General features: G+C 52.5%; 1 protein-coding gene across 1 annotated transcript in view; it reads right to left on the minus strand.

Moving 5' to 3' along the window:
* The window catches only part of CPLANE1 (ciliogenesis and planar polarity effector complex subunit 1), a 61447-nt gene that overhangs the window by 12261 nt on the left and 29002 nt on the right, over nucleotides 1-20184 (minus strand). The window contains exons 27-42 of the mRNA XM_084880554.1: nucleotides 19539-19669; nucleotides 18583-18749; nucleotides 18034-18113; nucleotides 16983-17062; nucleotides 13945-14143; nucleotides 13081-13350; nucleotides 12270-12935; nucleotides 10779-10945; nucleotides 9542-9674; nucleotides 8814-8868; nucleotides 7757-7861; nucleotides 6318-6386; nucleotides 5129-5238; nucleotides 4625-4811; nucleotides 4304-4477; nucleotides 1502-1779 (exon numbers count right to left, since the gene is read on the minus strand). Coding sequence (XP_084736680.1) covers nucleotides 1502-1779; nucleotides 4304-4477; nucleotides 4625-4811; nucleotides 5129-5238; nucleotides 6318-6386; nucleotides 7757-7861; nucleotides 8814-8868; nucleotides 9542-9674; nucleotides 10779-10945; nucleotides 12270-12935; nucleotides 13081-13350; nucleotides 13945-14143; nucleotides 16983-17062; nucleotides 18034-18113; nucleotides 18583-18749; nucleotides 19539-19669 — 2871 coding nt within the window. The remainder of the gene's footprint in view (nucleotides 1-1501; nucleotides 1780-4303; nucleotides 4478-4624; nucleotides 4812-5128; nucleotides 5239-6317; nucleotides 6387-7756; nucleotides 7862-8813; nucleotides 8869-9541; nucleotides 9675-10778; nucleotides 10946-12269; nucleotides 12936-13080; nucleotides 13351-13944; nucleotides 14144-16982; nucleotides 17063-18033; nucleotides 18114-18582; nucleotides 18750-19538; nucleotides 19670-20184) is intronic.

Below are 20184 nucleotides of genomic sequence, written 5' to 3' on the forward strand. Positions count from 1 at the left end.
TTTAAGCATTTGCCTTAATGCAGCAAATGAAAGAAAGGGAAGTTTTACTTATTTGTGGCGTAACTGATTTAACCTTTGAAGAGCTCAGGAAAACAGCATCATGTCATGTAATTGCAGAGAAGGGAGCAACGTCAGCTCCCATCCAGACAAAACCTTCTGTTCTGAAGATGAGAGGCCACTGCCCAGCGACGTCGAGTGGCTTCCGCAGAGGCAGCATGGCCTTGCACCGGCCAAGGCTCCTGGTCAGCGCTGGCCACGGAGCCGCCTCCTCCAGGCCTACCAGCTGCTTTCTCCCCTGAAAGGGCAAGCCAGCAGCTCTGCACCTGCGTGTGCTTTCTAAAGGAAGAGACCATCCTAAGCAGAATCCAAACCTGCCATGTAAGTCAGTACTATTTCCTTCAAGGCACTTCGCATCATTACCTGGTGCACTGTCTTACACCATATATTTTAGTGTAGTTTCTCATATGTTCAATCTTTTTAATGGGTGTTCAATATCTGGATTGATAAATACATCTTTAACCTGTCAGCATGCTAGTGTGGTGTTGGTATGTCAGGGATGGAATTCTTTTTCTTTTTAAAATATATATTTTTATTGACTTAAAAGAGGAAGAGGGAAGGAGAAAGAGATAGAAACATCAATGATGAGAGAGAATCACCCATCGGCTGCCTCCCACACGCCTCACACTGGGGACCGAGCCCGCGGGACCCGGGCACCTGCCCCGACTGGGAATGGAACCTGGACTTCCTCAGTCCACAGGCCAGTGCTCTCTCCACTGAGCCAAACCAGCCAGGGCAGGGATGGAATTCTTATCCTGCAGACCAATCTGAATTTCCCAATATAAGTCTCTGATGCATTCCAAATATCTTTACTATTTACTTCTTAATCTTTATTTTACATAAATTTTACTTCCTAAAAAAGGGCAGGATATTTGTGCAAAATAATTAACAAATGTTGGAGACTTCCTTTGTAGTTGTCGATCATGATATACCAATATATATAAAAATCTTTTTATTATAAATACTTTTTAAAGAAATAGAAAACTTGTAAGGACTACTAATCCATTGTATAATTAAAAGAAATTGGGAAATCCAAATAGAAGGACAGTATTTATAAAGTTATAAAAATCTTGCTGAGGAAAATGATAAAATGACAGTGGGGTGGGGGGCGGTGAGGGCCTGGGGGAGGCGGGCTGGAAGGTTAGCAGAGAAGGGACATCTGTCATACTTTCAACAACAAAGGTTGTTTGTTTCGAAGCACATTCTGGCTTTATAAGTCATACGTGTGTGTTTTCCTGGGAGAAGCTTCAGTTCCCTCCTTAGAAGCTGAAGGCAGTGGTTCTAACCTGGAGGCAGCTGGCAGCCAGACCAGAGAGGCTACCAGAGGCCTGCAATGGGGACAGCCGCCCCGACACGCACGGTTACCTGGCCCCTCTTGTTTATAAAATTAATTGCACTACAAATCTGATAGCTCGGTAATAAAAGCTCAATGAAGACGGCCTACCTCCTGGCAGTGCCGGTCCGCCGCGGGGCCCAGCATCCCGCGCTCGGGGAAGTCCTGCTCCACGCGGTGGGCGATGCTCTGGATGGCCAGCAGCTGCTGGTCGATCTTGCGGAGCTGGGAGCGGAGGCGCTGCAGCTGGGGGCGCGCTGCGGGGCGGGGGGCGCCCTCCAGCAGCTCCTGCAGCAGGTAGGCCCGCAGCCCGCCTCCTTCCCCTTCCCCTTCCAAGGCGGCCGGCTGGGAGCGCTCTTCTTGGAACTGGAAAGCTGGCTCCGGCTCCTCTGAGTATCAATAAGGTAATGAGAGAACTGATTACAATCAGGCAGATGGAGGTGCTGAGATCTGACCTTTGGGAAGATCTCAATGTAAGTGACATAAACCCCCATTCCAAACCAGTTTTAATCACAGACTTAGAAATGCCATTTGTCTCTGTTGTGAGGTAAGAATATAAAAGTGTTATTGTGACCACAGTCTTCTACATTCAAGGCAGTTTGAATGTTACTTAAATTTTTTTTATTGATTTCAGAGAGGAAGGGAGAGGGAGAGACAGAAACATCGGTGATGAGAGAGAATCACTGATCGGTGCCTCCTGCACACCCCCACTGGGGATCGAGCCTGCCTCTGGGCATGTGCCCTAACCGGGAATGGAACCATGACCTCCCGGTTCGTAGTTCAATGCTCAACCATTGAGCAACACCAGCCGGGCTTGAATGTTACTTTTATCCTCTGCTACAAAAATATAATATAAAAAAAGAACTTTTCAACTCTCCTTGAACACCAACAATATCACACAGTGAACGCTAGACCCCCCGTTGGCCATTCCTGATTCTGAGGGTATCTCAGGCAGTCAGCCCTCCTGACCTGCCTCCTCGGAGGTTGTGAAGATCAAGCTATGGGCAAAACACTCTGAGATGTGGGTTACTGAGCAAATGTAAGCAGTGCTATTGTCTCGTCCTGGGGGACCTCCCACGGGAAGATGGAGGCACCTCCAGGTTGGCACACGGGTGGCGATCTTTCCCTAGCGGCTAGGGCTGCACCTGTTACTGTCCTCAGCACTCTACCACCTGCCCCTCCTGTCTGCCAGCAGCCTGAAAGTCTCCCCTCCCCTCATCACTCTCAGGGAAGAATCTGGTGCATCAGCTTCAAATAGAAAACACAGCAAAAAAACCGCCGGCGCGGCTCAGTGGTTGAGCGTCAACCTATGAGCCAGGGAGGTCAGGGCACAGGCTCAGGTTGGGTGCTTGATGCCCAGTGTGGGGCGAGCAGGAGGCAGCTGATCAATGATTCTCATCCTTGATGTTTCTCTCAAATCCTCTCTCTGAAATCAATACAAAGAAAATGCAGCAAAAGAAATGGACGTCCCCAGGCCCGAATGGCCAGCAGACCTCACGAAACAGCTCCCTTTTCCCGGAGAGCCTGCACACCCAGTGTCGTGGGCACATCACCCGGAGGGGACCTGAGTCCCATGGCTGCGGGGCTCCCGTCGCCCAGCCGCGCTGCTGCTGTTACTGCGGAGTCCCCACAGGAGGTGCCTCTGCAATACGCAGCAGCTGTGTCCGGAAATAACGAGGAAGTTCCCACTAAAACGGGTTTGTAGTTTGGTTTGTTTTCCATTTTAAAAGCCTAGGCCCTGCCCCTCCATTTTCCAATAACGCAAATCCCAGGCAACTCTCCCGGGTGAGGGCCTATCCTCTGCCTTTACAGTATTTTATGTAATAAATGTTACCGTAATAACATTTCATTTTAAATCGTCTTCCTTTTAAACAGGCATTGCTAGGTCCTTCTCCGTAATAAGTGCAGCGGGTCCACAGGCATCCTCCTGACCAGGCAGTCCCCCACCAGCGCCCCTCAAAGGGGGGTAGGACTTGCTCCCCTGGCAGAGGACAGCAGCTGCTGTTTGAAATGCTGCCTGACGCATTCAGTGGTCACAGAGCGAGGGTCTGGTTCTGTTTTCAAAATTTCGGAATTGAATGGCTATGAAACGAAGGGGAACTACGGGAGGTGTCGGGAGCCACAGGCTGGGCTGGATCAGCCTTCGAAGCCATGAGGACACCACAGGCACAGGAGGGCCAGATCTGGCTCAGCGCGCAGTCCCCTGGCGGGGCTGACGCCCAGGTCTGCTCTGTCTGCATGTGAAGTCCACGCTTCTCCTGCTCCGGCTGAGAGCCCAGCCTCCCACGTCTCCTCCGCCCCACGCAGCTGGCAGCCCTGGCAGCTGGCAGGCCTGGCGGGAGGGTAGAGCCTTTGGTCTGAAATGCTGGCCCTGTGAGCAGGCAGTGCTGACCGCACCCAGCACCTGGCAGCCCGGCTGGGCCGTGCCTCCCCCAGGTGACCGCTGGAGGGCGGCTGCATGTGTGATTCATCCAGTCACTCACGTGGTGTATGACCGACCTGGTTTTGAAGAAATCATCTTCTTAATCTTGCAAGTATTTTACATTAATGCAACCCGATTTATGGCTATAAAACTCAGTATTTTACTGACAAAGCACTGTTGGCTACCGTGCCTGTGTATTCCTATGTGCTATTCTAGGATTTCCTACCTTTTTAAATATGAGAATTCCTTTTAACGCCAAAAATCTCATTAAATGCCACAGGGCATTTTTTGCTAACCTCATTGATTGAGAGGAGACATCTGCAGCCGCCCTGCACAATACCCATGGCCCAGCAGGCCCACACTCACCCCCCTGGCCCCATCCTCGGCCAGGGAGAAGCCGCTCTGGTTCATTCTGCCATGGCCAGGTGGTAGTGCCTGTCTGCCGGGGCCGCGCTGGGGAAGGGCAGCTCGGTGTTGTCCGGGGCGCTCACCTCTGTCCTCTGTGACCGTCCTCTCTGACGGCGGAGGGCAGCGGACCCCGGGCTCCTCGGCGGGGGCAGTGCCTGCGCGCCAGCTTCCCGCCTCCACCCCGGATGGGGACGGCGACGCCTCTGCCGGCGGGAGAGGTAGGTCCTCCGCAGAGCTGGCCGGCCCTGTCAGGAAAGCTAAGGCAGAAAAGACTGGTTACGCTTCTGAACGAGGAATTGGGAGGATTAACAGCTCGTTCTGAGCACAAATATAAGCCTCCTGCCGCAGTACTTTCCGGACAGAGGGGGAGGGAAGCAGGTCAGCAACGCTGGGGGCGGCACTACCGTGGCTCTTCACCCTGCGCAGGGCAGCAGCCCGGGTCCCGGCCACGGCCACGGCCATGTGATGTAACGCGGCCGGGGACGGGCCTGCCGCCTGCCATGGGGGGGCGTCCTCGGAAGGCGCTCGGACAGGCAGCTCCTGCAGGTCGCCGGCTTCAATGTCAATCACGTTTAGGTAAGCGTGTCCCACCTGAGCCAGAGCACAGAGTCACAGGGAGTTACGGCTTTACTCTATGGCCCTCTGCCCCCGACCCCCACCCCAACCCATAGAAAGTCCGCTTCCGAGGGCAAGGAGGGCTCCCAGCCACTCGGGGAAAGCTGCGGAAGCACTGCCATCATCTCGGCGTATAATGTTAGGGGCGTCGTATTTAACCTTTCCAGCAGGCTGCACCGGTGAGATTGGCAGCCGCACTTCATCCAATCACTTAGTAATGAGGATGACCATATACATTTTAGCGTAAAGCTATTACGAAAACTTCTGAACAAAACCCAGACCAAATGCCATACCGTGTCCGAGGCTGAAGGTGACAAAGGCTTCTCTGCCCGTTCGGAGGGAAGGTTGAGATTCAGAAGCACATCTGCAGGCAACGCCTGGGGGACAGTCAAAGGTTCACATTCTGAAAGTTAAAAAGAAAAATCAGGAGTATAAAAAAACCTGTGAATAGTCCTAAGTCATTAGCTTTGTAAGAACAAGTTATCAACAAACAACTTAACATGTATTTGTTCAAAATCTAAGTAGAAGTTGCACAGGTATCATTTACTCTAGAGTAATTAACTGAACGGAGATTGGCTATTGCTTTTCTCAGATGAATGATTCAAAAAATAATAAAGTATGCAAGTCATGTCAAGAAAATACTGTATTTCCTATTTTCCATTTCAGATCATATTAAGTCATGTTTGTTTATTTAAGAATCACTAATTTCTTTTTTTGCTTTCAACATTGTTTATCTGTTTATTTAAATAGCTTTATTGAGGGGGACCTAAATCAAAGAGTCCACAGATAAATTTTACTACTCAAAATGCTTAACAACTAAATTTTATAAAACTCATTTAACTTCTTGCAAAAACCGGTTTGGCTCAGTGGATAGAGCATCAGCCTGCAGACTGAAGGGTCCCGGGTTCGATTCCGGTCAAGGACATGTACCTTGGTTGCGGGCACATCCCCAGTAGGGGGTGTGCAAGAGGCAGCTGATTGATGATTCTCTCTCATTGATGTTTCTAACTCTCTATCCCTCTCTCTTCCTCTCTGTAAACAATCAATAAAGTATATATTTTAAAAAAACACCTCATTTAACTTCTTATTCAAAAGTAAAATAAAGAACCCTGTCTCAATAGGTCAGCAGACATCTAACTAGTGTCTCTTGTCTTAGGACTCCAATCTTATTTCCTAGCATCTATTTTTAATAGAACGGTACTTTCAAATTTCATATGCAAACCAGAACTCATTGTCATAGTGAGTACTGGAAACTTGGTACCTGGGCTTAAATTTATGCCATACAACCAGTATAAAACGAGAAGACAGGAAATGAAAATACTTTAGTTACTATCTGTCTCTATCAGATCTAGGGATTGGTATGAATGTTTTTTCATGGGAGGGAGAGGGGAATCTAATGTTTTGACATCATGGAGACAATCTTTAACAGTCATGCTTTCATGCTTTCTCAAAAAAAAATTTTAAGAAAGGAAGAAATCCCACCTGGTGCGGAGGAAATGGCTGGTGGATTTTCCCGACATTCAGGCGCCACCTGAGAAGCAGCTTCTTTATCTGGTAGTCAATTAGGAGATTTGAGGCAAAAAGAAATAGAAAAAGGATTTCATAAACACAGGGAAAATTAAATACATAAATGCAGATTTTTAGACTACTGGGTATAAAAGATAGTAGAAAAGTAGACTGACAGCTTAAATTTTTAATTTTTAAAAATTAATAACTAAGTATTTTACTATTATTTATATCCTGGGCCTCATTAGCTGACAAACAGGCTGCAGACTTTAGACTACCCAGCAAAGAACACCCAAGCACGATCTCATTTAAGAACGTCTCACAGGTGACCAACAGACACATGAAAAGATGCTTAAGGTCATTAGTCATCAGAGATGCAAAGTAAAACCACAATAAGCTATCACATCAAGCCTGTCAGAATTGCTATCATCAATAAATTAACTAATATAGCAGCTGGTGAGGACGTGGAGAAAAGGGAGTGGGAATGCAGACTGGTGCAGCCACTGTGGAGAACAGTATGACGATTCCTCAAAAATTAAAAATGCAACTGCCTAATGACCCAGCAATTCCACTTCTGGGAATATATTCAAGGAAACATGAACTATTAATTGAAAAGAATGTTTGCACCCCTATGTGCATTGCAGCAGTATTTACAATAGCCAAGATCTGGAAGCACATAAGTGCCTATATTTAATAGAGAAATACGCTAATTAACCAGGATGCCGTAACGGGTTCACTGGACAGGAGGAGGCGGCGCACCTGAGCTGGGGGAGGGCTTGGTCAGCAGCTGCGAGGCTGCTTTAAGGGCCGGAGAGGGAGGCAGGGCCGGACCCAGAGCAGCTGCGGCTGCTGCAGGGCAGGTGAGCCAGGCAGGGCTGAATTGGTAACTCCAGGTGGGCCAGGGCCTGCCTGACCCTCGCCACGGCAACCCAGGAGCAGGCAAGAGGCCTGCTTGGCTGTCACCACGATGCAGGACAGGCAGGCCCGCAGAGAGCAGAGAACCACGGGGAGGGGCTAAGCTGTCAGTAGGACATCCTCTCACTTGTCCCCCTCCCGGGCAGAGCTGGCGGCCCTCCCTACAGCACTCGCAACCTGGCCCCCACTCACCTGTTGCAGCCACACCCCGCCTCCTGGCCTCAGGCCAGAGCTCAGCGTTCTGTCTGTGAATTGGGGTGCAGCCCATGGCATCTCAGAACAAACATCTCTATTATGCTTCTAGTTATCACAAATTCAACTGGAAATGTGGTTTTAAGTTTAAAACGTGTAAAGCACGTATCAGGGTTGGAGACAAGAACCTGGAATGACAGACTACCACCAGGTAATTTAAAATCCCCTACATCGCTTTGAACAAAAAGTCTAACTAGATTACATGCTGCAGAGTACAGGAAAGTCTGACTCTCCAGGAGAGCAGGTACCTGGGTCCGTGTTGGTGCTGGCGTCCTGGCGGCCCACAGCGCGGCTGCGCACAGTGGCCAGGAAGTGCAGCCCGGCGGCCGTGGCCACGTCCCCCTGCAGCGCTTCTGGAACGAACAGGAACCCATCGGTGAGGGGTCAGGGAGGGGAGCCCCGCAAGGGAGGCGAGGCCAGAGGACAGAGCTATCTGAACCAGGTGGCAGCTGACTCTGAGGCAGCCCATGGCATCGAACCCATGTTGTGGGACTCCGCAGGCCCGGCCTCCTTGAGCAGTCATGGTTGACGGGGGTGACGTGGTCAGACTGGTGATGTGAAACCACCGGCTGGGTGTGGAGCAGGGGTCTGAGGGTGGGGCTGCCGCGGTGCCACCCGAGGTGACAAAGGGCGGAGACCGAGAGGCTGAGCACCCGGGAAGGGGGGCAGACAGACCCAGGAGGACCCGAGTTTGGGGTTTGTAAGAGAACAAGCCAGCCGGTGGGGGAGGGATGGTGAATTCGGCTGTCCACGCCGCCTGAGGCAGCTGCACCCCACGGGAAGGAGGAGGGGCCGGTCCAGGCTGGTGGGGAGTCTGGGTGAGATGGGTTTTCCTGGGGGTCACCAGGACCTAGCAGAGTCAGTGTCAGTGACGGGTGTCGTTATAATAAAAGCACAGGGCTGGCTCTGCCCCGTTCCCAGCACAGAGCGCCCTGCACCTCAGCACATCCCGCGGCGTTAAACACCAGCATGTCATCCGGCTTCTAACTAACGCTCTGCTCCCCGGTAGTAGTCGGCAAACTTGCTCTGTGAAGGGCCGGAGAGTATGAGCCGCCTGGACAGCGTGCACCCCGGGGACGGCTGTGTTTCAGGGAAACCCAATTCCAGAAACAGGCGTGGTCTGCACCGGCCTGTGGCCTGGTCTGTCAGGGGTGCTCTGTGGGATCTCTCTCTCTCTCTCTCTCTCTCTCTCTCTCTCACATGCACGCATCACGGTGTCAGATCACAGGGGAAGAATGTAGCCTCCTTTTTATCTGGAAGCGGACTGTGACTGAGCTCAGACCCCACGCACCGGCACATACATACCCAGCGGGATCTCAAAGGCCTCCAGCGTCTGGGAACCACGATGCTCTCGCTGCTCCTAAACGAATCCCAAACCATCAACCTACGGTTAGCTCAATGGCATTTATTGTTTTTAAAAATACATATAATAGCTCTGAGCATGGTTCAGTCTTGGGAATAGGTTCAAAGTAACCCTAAAAGGAGCTCCCAAAGTCCCAAGTCAGGCCCTAAAGAAGGAGCCACAGCTTCGTGCTTTCCCTCCGCAGAGCAGGCTCAGCTCCCCGCACCCCTCGGGCAGATTTCCTCCAGGGCCGGCTAATGAGGACTTCCTGTGCCAGTAAACACCACGTAAATAAAGCCGTCCACTTACTTAACCTGTCCTTGCAAAGCTAGGGAAGCTGGTCACACGTTTAGGAGTGTCTGGGGATGTCTGACTTCCCACACCAGCTGCACAATCAGGTGTGGGCCCTGTCAGAGGCCCCTCTGGACAGAGAGGAAACTGAAGCAGGGGACAACCAATCACACCAGGGTGCACCCGGCATCAGGAACAGGCAGTGACGTCAGGGTAGGGAGGCCACACGGCAGAGACTCTAAGCCACCGCCTGTGACTGGCCATGGAGCTGGTTCCACCTCATACTGTGCCTCGATCAGAGTCTGCAGGTCACAATCGGTGCTCCAGCCCCGGCCAGGTGCTCCCCCCACCCCACTCCCCGGGCTCTGGCTGCACAGGCGGGGAGAAGGCAGGGATGTACCTCGGCTTTCCCAGCTGCCCCCGGGTCCGGGGCAGGCAGCACGGCGGCGTCTGGCTGCTCGGCCGCACTGGGCTTTCTCCTCTGCTTCTCGGAGCGCTTCTCCTGCAGCTCTCTCTCAGCCCGCCGTCTCTGCCTGGGGAAGACACAGTGCGAAATGTATTCCCACTGTTCCAGTGACAGTGTCCCATCCGTATCACCCTACACGGTAGACCGTCATGGAATTATGTCCACAGACTGTTTTCAATGGCATTTAACTGAATAGCACGAGATCCTGCCACAAGAGAAGCAAACACCAGCCAGCTCCTCTGCAGGCGGCGGGCTTTCCGGGGGCCCCGGAGGGAGTCTCCGGCCAGGGGACCCCGGGAGGGCGTTTCAAGCTCCCTCCTCTGCGGTGCTAAGCTGGCCCCGGAGCCTGCAGAGACCTCCGCTCAGGGAGGCTCCAGGGAACACCTGAAAACATGAAGGAAGGACCCGCTTCTGGAGCGAAAGCACTGAGAACAGAACTTAGGGTAATAAACATAAACACTGCACCCGGACTGAGCATCCATGAGTAAACACTACAGGTGCCCTTCATCAGGCACAGCCTTCCTGGGACAGGCACAGGCTCACCGGCCACGTCCCCTCACTCACCTCCACCTCCTAGTGAGCATGGAGGGCGGTAAGACGGGGAGGCCCGGGAGGACCGGGAGGTCTGTGCTGCAGAGGGCTGCTCCTCCTGCCCGCTGGGGTGCCGGGGAAGAACTGCTTACTGAAACGAACAAATATCGTATTTGTCTCCAGCCTGGCCGTGTGACTCAGCTGGCTGGGTGTTGTCCCGAGCACCCAAAGGCCACTGGCTCGATTCCTGGTCAGGTTTTGGGCTTAAACCCCAGTATTGGTGTAGAGGAGGCAATCGATGCATGTTTCACTCTCACATCAATGTTTCTTTTCCTCTCTCTGAAAATCATTTAAAATATCTTTTAAAAATAACAGTATCTGTCTCTCACAACACGGATTTTCCTTGTCCCCAGATGTGCTCCAATGCAGGACACCCGACAAGGAAACTGAATACGCAATTGTGTTTGGGTAGGAGTTTGAGCCAGTTCACTTCCAGTTTGTAACTACAGAAGAGGCCCGATGCACGAAATTCATGCAAGGGGCTTGGCCCTGGCAGCCCCGGGTTCGTCCAGAGGAATGATGGGTCTAATTAGCATATTACGCTTTCATTGTCACAGACGACTGTCACCAATGGCCTTGCCTTTTCTTGCCGTCCTTCCCTGGCCGCGCTCCAGGAGGCTCCCCTTTGTCCTTTCCAAGCAGGAGGAGCCCGGGGTCACCTCGCTCCAGGAAATCCAGGGTCGGTCTCAGCTGGCTTTGTCTACACGCAATGAGGTTTTCGATCCGAGTGAGCTGAGGGCTTCTGTACTACAGGAGAAGAAACAGCGTATTAACTTACAAGTACATACCTCAATTATGCAAAATGCTAATAGAATATTGGGGAAAACCATTTGTTTAAATTAAACTAAGATGTGCAAGAGGTGAACAGGTCAAAGACAACACACTGGGTGGACGAGTAAGACGAGATCCTGATCTGAAAGAATAAATGACAGCGGCGTGCAGGGAATGCCAACTGGGTCCCCCATTCCAAAGGTGAAGCTACAAGTCCTCATCTCCTTCATTCCTTGTCCAGGTTAAAAACCGTCCTCTGATCAATGAAATTACATGCCTAGCATCTGATTTTAAATTCTTTGGAACAGGGAGGACGCACGAAGGTGGGAGTATGAATGAACAGACTAGCACGTAACAGGATGTGGGTAACCACCCATGCTGAAATATTATTCTCTCTAATAAGAAAGTCTTTAAATCCTTCTCAAAATGTCTTTCTACCCTTTATTCTTTTTTCCCCTGTTCAAAACATGTTCAGAAGAAGGGAAAGCATGCTAAGTATTTTTTCTAAGGAAATGACCATTTCTTCTGGTACCATCTTCAAAGCTTTGTTTAAATTCAATTAATTGGAGTGACACTGGTTAACAAAATTACCCAGGCTCCAAGTGTCCATTCCATAACACATCATCTGTACATTGTATGGTGTGTCACACCCAAGTGAAGCCTCCTTTCATCTCCATGTATCCCCTTCACCCTCTCCTACCTCCCCTTCCCCTTTTCTCATCTTCAAACCCTAAAAGTGCACTAGAAAATGATTACTTAATTACCTCCTAGGACGGTACTACGAACTCACAAAATGAGAACGGACCAATCTGAATTTCATAAGTAAGAAGTTTTGGTGGCCTTAAGATTCAATCTTTTGTGTTTTAAGTACTTTAAAAAGACACCATTTTTTAATATATGCAGCTATTTATAGACCTGGTCTATTTAACCATTTTAACAGTAACAGATTTGAAAGCAATCATATCACAACTGCTAGGAGCCTTGAACAATGCTCTTCTCTCTCTCTCTCTCTCTCTCTCTCTCTCTCTCTCTCTCTCCACACACACACACACACACACACACACACACACACACACACGGCATTTTACTTTGCTACTTATGTCTTCTGAGAGGAGAAGAAACGTGTGTGAAAGCATTCAGCAAGTTCTAGTGTTAACATACGAGACCTGAAACCTTTAGAATACGCCCATTATTCTGAAGCGCGTTTGCATGGGCTGTCAACAAGCAGCACATCTCTGGAAGGAGCGGGTCAGCTGTCCGGAGCGCAGGGTGGGGTGAGGGACCCCGGGGCAGTAGTTACCGTGTCCTCGGGCGCCGGGCGGGCGGGGAGGAAGGAGAAGCCGGGGCGCTCGCTCTCCCCGGCGGGGGCGGCCCTGAGGGGCACGCAGGGGGCCGGCCCCGGGGCGCGGCACACCGAGAAGAAGGTGAAGGCGCGGGGCGGCGGCAGGTGCAGCAGCGGGAACCCGAAGGGACCCGGAGGGGCCACGCCACACCCTCGGGGCTCCAGAAACAAGGACACGTCCAGCCGAGGCGTCACGGTGTCCTGCCCCACGTACTGGTCCAAGTTCAAGTGCCGGGGGGCCTCCGGCACCCGGGTCCCGGGCCCCGGCTTCGGCGCCGCTGCGGGCCGCGGGCTCCAGGCCCCGGGGGGCGCTGGGCGCTGGCGGGAGCCGCGGGGCCCCCAGGCCTCTCGGGGCGGCGGCAGGCCCCTGGGGGGGCCCCGCGGGGCGTGGTCCGCAGGGAAGGCCGGGGGCCGGGGGCCCGGCTGCAGCCGGAGCAGCGGGAAGGCCTCGGCCGGCCTGGCAGTGGCGGGGGGCACAGGGGGTGCGGCCAGGAGCGGGAGGGCAGCGTGGCCCGCGGGGCCCGAGGGCACCGGGGTGGGCAGTGAGCTCCCAGCTGCCGTGTTCAGACCGCTGTTCCGAGGCTGGCCTTCCAACGGACAAGGAAGACCCCCACGTGGAACATTCTGGAAGAGAAAAAATCCATTGTGTAAGGTGGAAATGTGTAACAAACTCCTTATTTGCTCAGTGTGTTTGGGAGGGGTTGGGGTGTAATAATTGCCAAAAAGGTTATTTTCCGGGGGCGACGCCATGGGCTGCCCAGGGGGCTACCTGCGAACGGTCTCCGCCACTCAGCTCCGACGGCGCCCCAGCGGGCTCCCGCAGGGCCGGGAGCTGGGCGGGCAGCTTCTCCTCCAGCTTCTCCTCCAGCTTCGCCCGGGGGCCGTCCCCACCGCTGCCTCCGGGCGGGCCGGGCCCCGGGCTCCCCGCGGGGTGTGCAGGCTGCGGCTGCGGAGCCAGCCCGGGGGTGGGGGTGCCCGGGAGGCGGGGCAGGGACGGCCCGGCCATCTGCATCAGCGTCAGGAAGTTGATCTGTTGCAGCTGCAAGAAAATCAAAGTCAGAGAAACACCTGAGAATGGGATGGAGAAAAACACAAAGAGCCAACAGCCACCAGCGGCCTCCTCCGCCTGTCACACCGCTGTCTGCTCGGAGACCCAGGAGGTGGGCGGGGAGGCGCAGGGGGCTTTCAGTGAAAAGGAGAGCTGCCCCCGAGCAGGAACCCGGGAGGCCGGCCCCCATGCGCAGTGTGCTGAGCCCGGCTCACACCCATCTCTGCGGGTCCGGGGTTACCGCATCCCCCGGGCCCAGCGGAGGCTCTAACAGAGGGCGGGAGGTAATTCCAGGAGAACACAGGGATGGGTGTGTGCCGGGCTCCTCACCGGGCCCCCCGCCGGAGCTGGCCAGCAGCCCGAACCACGATGGACAGATGACCGTGACAGCTTCACTGGGAGCGAGGGCTAAGGGGCGGCCTGGCTGACAGCACCAGGCAGCTCCGGGCCCGGGATCTGAGCTGCTGAACCAGAGTGCCCACAGCGGAGAAGCGGCGATCCACTTCAGCACGCCCTCCCCGGCGTGTGTCCACGTGTGAGAATCACACGCATCGTGTGGCCTCCCCGTCGTGGCCGGGGGCTCACCTGGACTAGTTTGAGCATCTCGTCCTGCAGCATCTGCCCGACGGCACCGGAGCCGGGAGGGGCGGGCAGCCGAGCCCCGGGCCGGCCGCGCGGGGCGGGCGGGGGTGCGGGCACCAGGGTCTGGGAGGCCACGCTGACCCCGCCGGGCCCCGCGGGCGGAGCCGGGGCCGCCGCCTCTTCGCAGGCCGGGGTCTGCACCCTGCGGAGCGAACGAACACAGTCCCCGTCAGCCACCACTGCACGTTCCACGTCTCCGAGCTGGGTACTCGGATCCCACTCGTTTCTTCTGCTCCCACAGCTTCCGGAAGGTTTTCAGGAAATGCAAGCACCACGCCTGCCTCCGGTGCCCCTCACACCTGCTCCACCAGACACACTGACGCCCGTGCTCTCGCCGAGACGTGGCCGCGCTCAGCCATGGTCCTCTCCCGTGTGACAACAGAACACACACGTCTTACTCGCCTGGTCCCTGCAGGCACGTGCGTGGAACCTGTGCCACCCTCCTTCCGCTGCACACACTACCCAATTGGGTTTGAGAATATGTGCGTGCTTTTAACTACGTTTAATGTCCCAGAATGGAGTTACGAAAACAGGGAATGTGGCTGGCTGGTGTGGCTCAGTGGCTGAGTCTCCATCCACGCACCCGGAGGTCACTGGTTCAATTCCCCGTGCCTGGGTTTCAGGCTCAATCCCAGTAGGGAGCATGCAGGAGGCAGCCAATCAAGGATTCTCTCTCATCACTGATGTTTCTAGCTCTTTCTCCCTCTCCCTCTCTCTGAAATCAATAAAAACAGTAAGAAAATTAAAAAAGAAAACAGGGAATGTATGGGTTAAAAACGTTTAATTCTAAGATGGGTTAAAAAATATTTAATTCTAAGTTTGCTATACATTAAATGTGAAATAACAGTATTATGAATATTTCATTTCCAAACAAATCAGAGTTTGTGTTTATAAGTAAACCCTAACCAACAAACTAAAATGACTATTTGGGGATGATTCCTTAAACATAGCAGGTACTCAATGCATTCTAAGCAAATCAATTTCCTAAACTAAATAAGGGAGCAGGCATTATCCTATCCAAATAACTGCTCATTGTCTCTAACAAGAAAAGAACGTTCTAAATCACTTTTAGATTCATCGGGGCCTGCTCTCATTTCCTCTCAACAATATCTGCCTTTTACCAAACACCTAGTACACGAGAACAAAAGCTCCTTTGTCAAATCCGTGAAGAACGGGCCTTACACCTCGTGTGCCGTTTCAGACACCGCTGTTAGCCTCTGCTTCCCAAGGAGCAGGGAGGTCAGTGCTCAGGACGGAGAAGGTTTCCAAGTAAAGCTGTGCTCACGGTCCTGCTTCCCCAGATTTCCACACGGACACCCCGCCCGCCCTGCACAAAGGCAGCGGCAGGCGGGACGCGGATGCTTACAGATGAGAGATTCTACCGCGACTGGAAACCTGCTCCAGGCTGAGAGTGAGGACCTGCACATCTTTCCATAAGGGAGCCACTGCTTTTTCAGAAAAGCCTGTTCTAAAGCAGTTCCTTATCTCCGTAAACACACCTGTTAGGGGAGCATCTTTCCCTAAGTCCCTTAAAGAAAGGTGTACCTATGTCACTTTTCTTAAAATACGTTTAGATTTTTTAGAGAGAAAGGAAGATGGACAGAGAGAGAAACATCAATTAGCTGCCTCCTGCACACCTCCCACTGGAGATGTGCCCACAACCAAGGTACATGCCCCTGACCGGAATCGAACCTGGGACCCTTCAGTCTGCAGACCGACGCTCTGTCTACTGAGCCAAACTGGTTAGGGCCTACGTCACTTTAATGCTTCAAGTTGATTTCATATTCTTCTCTTAGTTTTTGGCAAAAACATTTAGTAATTATTTCAAAAGGTTCAGGAGACATCAGTTTATTCTCATGCCTATTTATAAAACAGGATAAAATGGTAGTGTATGCAAATGCTCTTACCTAGAAACTTCTCAACTTCTGTCTACACAAAATGAATGAGGACTGGTGTGTTCATGGTTTGAAAAGGCTTCGATCATACACAGTTAAAGATTAGCAATCGCTTAGGAACCAAGATATTCTTCACATTATGTAAGACAGGCGATTGGATGGTCAGCCATGTCAGAGTCTAAACATCCTCTAACACAGCCTCTGTGGTGTTAGTTCATAATTACAACCTGTTTACATCTGTCGCCATAGCAACTAATAACAGACTCAAACCAAGGCAACGGCTGCGTCTGGGTGGCTTGGCGACGTGGACACTGCTCAGCAACAGAAGCAGGAGATCCCAATGAGGGGGAGAAACAGGTGAGCCGGGACCTCAGGTTCCGCCTGAGGAAGGGCAGCCTTTCGTCAGAGCACGAGAGAGCCCGTTCTCACCTCCACAGCTGGGAGGACTGGTTTTAGTGACAGAAATATCTGTTACTTGTGAAGGCACACAACATTCAATATACTCTTCTTGTTCATTCTCCACGGAGCCGAACAAATTTTTCACAGAGAAGAGAGAAAATCTAGTTATGTTGCCTCTCATGCAAGGCAATTCTGAACTTTCAAATATTTAGCGCTCCTTGAAACACACCACAGCCTTATGAACAGTGAACAATAATTAACCACAACAGTGACAGATTTTACATAGGCTAGGCTGCCTCCTGCACACCAATCTTAGTGTTACATGTACCATTACATTCACAAGGTTCTTCATTTGACCCAATAAGGAGGGAGTCAGTATGGAAGGGCGGTTCCCTAATCAGCCGTTGGATAAACCTGTGAATTTACAGCTGCATGTTATTTGGGTAAGGCTGAGAGTGATCGGAGAACAATAGGCTAGATATCTTGACTTACTTCACTCCACTGAGATTGAGGGGTCTAAGTTACTAAAGCCATCACTCACCATTGCTACCAGCTGGACTTACATCCCATTAGGAGCACAGCATCACCATGACATGCTACCGTAAATTACAAGAAACCAATCTTCCCATCGAGCGAATCCGAGGTGAGCCCTGAGCGCCCTCTGCCCCGCTCCCATCGCCCCCTTACCCAGTCTGTGCCGCCGGCTGCTCCTCCGCACCTGTCTCCGCTGGGTCCCCCCGGGGGCTCGGACCCGCTCCTGCCGAGTGCTGTCAGAAGGAACGGCGCCCAAACAGAAAAGAGGGAGACAAGCAGGCGTTACACGCAGGCATCCGGACTTAGTCTGACGTTAGTCGCTCGCCCAGAGGGACTAGTTTCACAGCCAGTGAGAGACCAAACCTGGAGAGCGCAGGCCCTGCTCTGACCAGGCCTCACACTGGGGGCGCTGCTTCTGCCCATCACCGGGAGCCACTGGGCACATTCACAACCACGTGTGTATCCGGCCATTGTTACATACATCCATTGTGAGAACACGAGAAAGGCAGGAAAGATTAATCCTTTTTAAAGGATTGTTTCAATAATTAGAAATGTCTGCATTCCACCTGGAAATGGAGTGTTCACAGTTTTGAGAAAACAATCCTATATAATAAAAGGCTAACCTGCAAACTGACCAAACAGCAGAACAACTGGTCACTATGAGGTGCACTGACCCCCAGGGGGCAGAAGCTCAACACAGGAGCTGGCCCTGGTGGTCAGTGCACTCCCACAGTGCGCTGCTCAGCCAGAGCTCTCCTGCCTCGGCAGCAGCGCTAAGGGAGTCTGACTGCCAGCTTAGGCCCGCTCCCCACAACAGGGGAGACAGCCCCTGGGGGCTCCGGGGCTGCAAGAGGGCGCAGGTCGGCTGAGGGGACCCCACCACACAAATTTCCTGCACCAGGTCTCTAGTAGCACATAAAAGTGCACGTAAGTGCAAACACTGCACGCAACAGCTGAGTTACATGTTTTGAGTAAAGAGTACCTCCCTCACTCCTGAGTATCTTCATTTGGTGCACAGTTCATGACATGAACATTATGTCGCTGCCTGACATGACTAGTGACAGAATTTCAGTGGAAGGAAAGCTGTGGGCGCAGTGACACTGCAGCCACGGGGTGATTTGGGAGATGAGGGCCTTGGTCGGAGGTGCTGACGAACAACACTTACTGTCACTTCAGTAACCTGGGCCGTTACTTGTAGACTTACTTCTAACGGCCGTGGTGACGTCTGTGTGTCCGCCATGGTGTGGGGGCTCTCGGGGCTTCCCACGGGCCCTCTGGCGTCTTCTTCAGAGAAACGAGGAGGGAGAGAAAAGGGACCGTTTGGAAAATGATCATTTCACTCTTATTACAGGGAAAAAATATAATGACAGAAATATTTTATGTCCTCCTTACAGAAACGTTTTTTAAAAACACTTGGAGACAACCCCTCTTGGCCAGGGATCTGAGATGAGCCTGGGGAGGCCCCTCGGGGAGCAGCCCCACGGAGGGCCCCGAGGACCCGTGTCAAGGAAGATGGCCGGCCGAGGAGAAGGCCCGAGCCAGAGGCCCAGGCAGTTCCCCAGAAGGCAAAGGTCTGAGGACTTAGATTCAGGATAACGTGCTCAACTCTTCCTAAGGATTGAATTCTGCTTGAATTCTTATATTCATTATAAACTTTCCGTTTTAGACATAAGGCTAAGTAAGCTATCACAGATCAGCGTTCGCCAATTTCAATTAAGAAAGCCAAGCAAAAGGATTAGCCAAATGAACTGACCTTCGTGGTCTGGTGGGAGTGCCTCCAGTTCCTCCTGGGCAAATGTTTCTCCTCTTAGAGAGTCCTCATCGGTGATGTCTACAAATTGTTTATCAGTGTCATCTGTGTCAGAAATGCCCTCATCATCGGGTTCCTTCATTTCAGGGGCTTTGGCTTCAGTTGACATTCTGTTGACAAAAATGAGGCATCAGTAACTGTAACTCACCCTTGGAAACAAAAAGCTTGCTTTCAGCTGATAGTTTATTGAAAAAGAACAAACCCAGTGTTTTATATTTATCAAGTCTTTTGTGTTTTCACCATGTCTGATCCACAGCAGTTGTTCAATGAATGACTGGGCATCCCGTTTCATTTACAGAAGATTAGAATAACGTCAACTCATGCCCAAACCGGTGTGGCTTGGTGGATAGAGCGTCGGACTGCGGACTGAAAGGTCCCGGGTTCGATTCCAGTCAAGGGCATGTACCTTGCTTGCGGGCACATCCCCAGTATGGGGTGTGCAGGAGGCAGCTGATGGATGTTTCTCTCTCATCAATGTTTCTGACTCTCTATCCTTCTCCCTTCCTCTTTGTAAAAAATCAATAAAATATATTTAAGAAGAGAAAAAAAGAAAGTCAATTCTTTCAAGCTTGCCCTTCTCCCAGAGGACTCCCCTGTGCACAGGCTCCATGTTGGGGCCCAAGGGCAGATGCGCAGAGCACTGCTTCCGGGGAGAGGGGTGACAGCGGACACCGTTAGTGCAACAAGGCTCCTCAGCATGAGCCGCTCCTCAGCGGGAAGCGCTGGCGAACAGGGAGTTTGCCAGGAGTGCCTACAGCAGCCAGAAAGCGCTCACTCCCGGCTCTCCAGCGCCAGGACATGCTTCTTCCTCCAGCCCTCACCGGTGCCAGCCTCCCCTCAAGCCCGAGCAGCATCACACGAGGCGTTGTCCGGGGGAAAGGAGGCCGGTCAGCACTTACATCAGGGCGCTCCGCCGAGGTTCACGGGGGCCATCCCCTCCGTCCGGCCCCCCTGGCCGGGACCCTGCCGCCGAGCAGGCGCCCTCACCGGGGGGTCCCACCGGAGACGCAGGGCGAGGCGGCTCCTGCACCTGGAACAAGCCATTTGCAGCACTTAGATCTCACCCTGACCCTGCGCTGCCCTGTGTGTGTACCGCTAATCCCCCTCAGCACTGCTCCTGGTGGTGTTTCTCACTCTGCGGCAGGTGCAAGCGCACACCGGACGCTGAGGCAATGGCCACGTCCTATTCCGCCGGGAAAGCAGGAGGACTGCCTGAGCAGCATCCACAGACCGGCCTGAGGAGTGCGGGAGGGACCACCATGTTCCAGGCCACAGGGGAACAGCATGCCCATGCAGAGCTGCTCCTTGTAGTTCTCTTGGCCATTACGAAGGCATTAGGAATTACTTCAAAATGATACGGCAGCAAAAACACTGTGGCTAGAATGCAGTGGATGAACAGCTTTTATCGCTGACTGAGGTATTTACTTTAGAAACACACATTTCCGTGACAACAAATACCACAGTATCTTATAAACTATCTTAGAACAACAAAAACTGATCTAAAAAACCCCCAAAACTCATAAAAAACAAAACACACACACACTC

This window comes from Pipistrellus hanaki (genome assembly GCF_964339955.1).
Source record: "Pipistrellus hanaki genome assembly, chromosome: 4".
NCBI classification, from domain to species: Eukaryota; Metazoa; Chordata; class Mammalia; order Chiroptera; family Vespertilionidae; genus Pipistrellus; species Pipistrellus hanaki.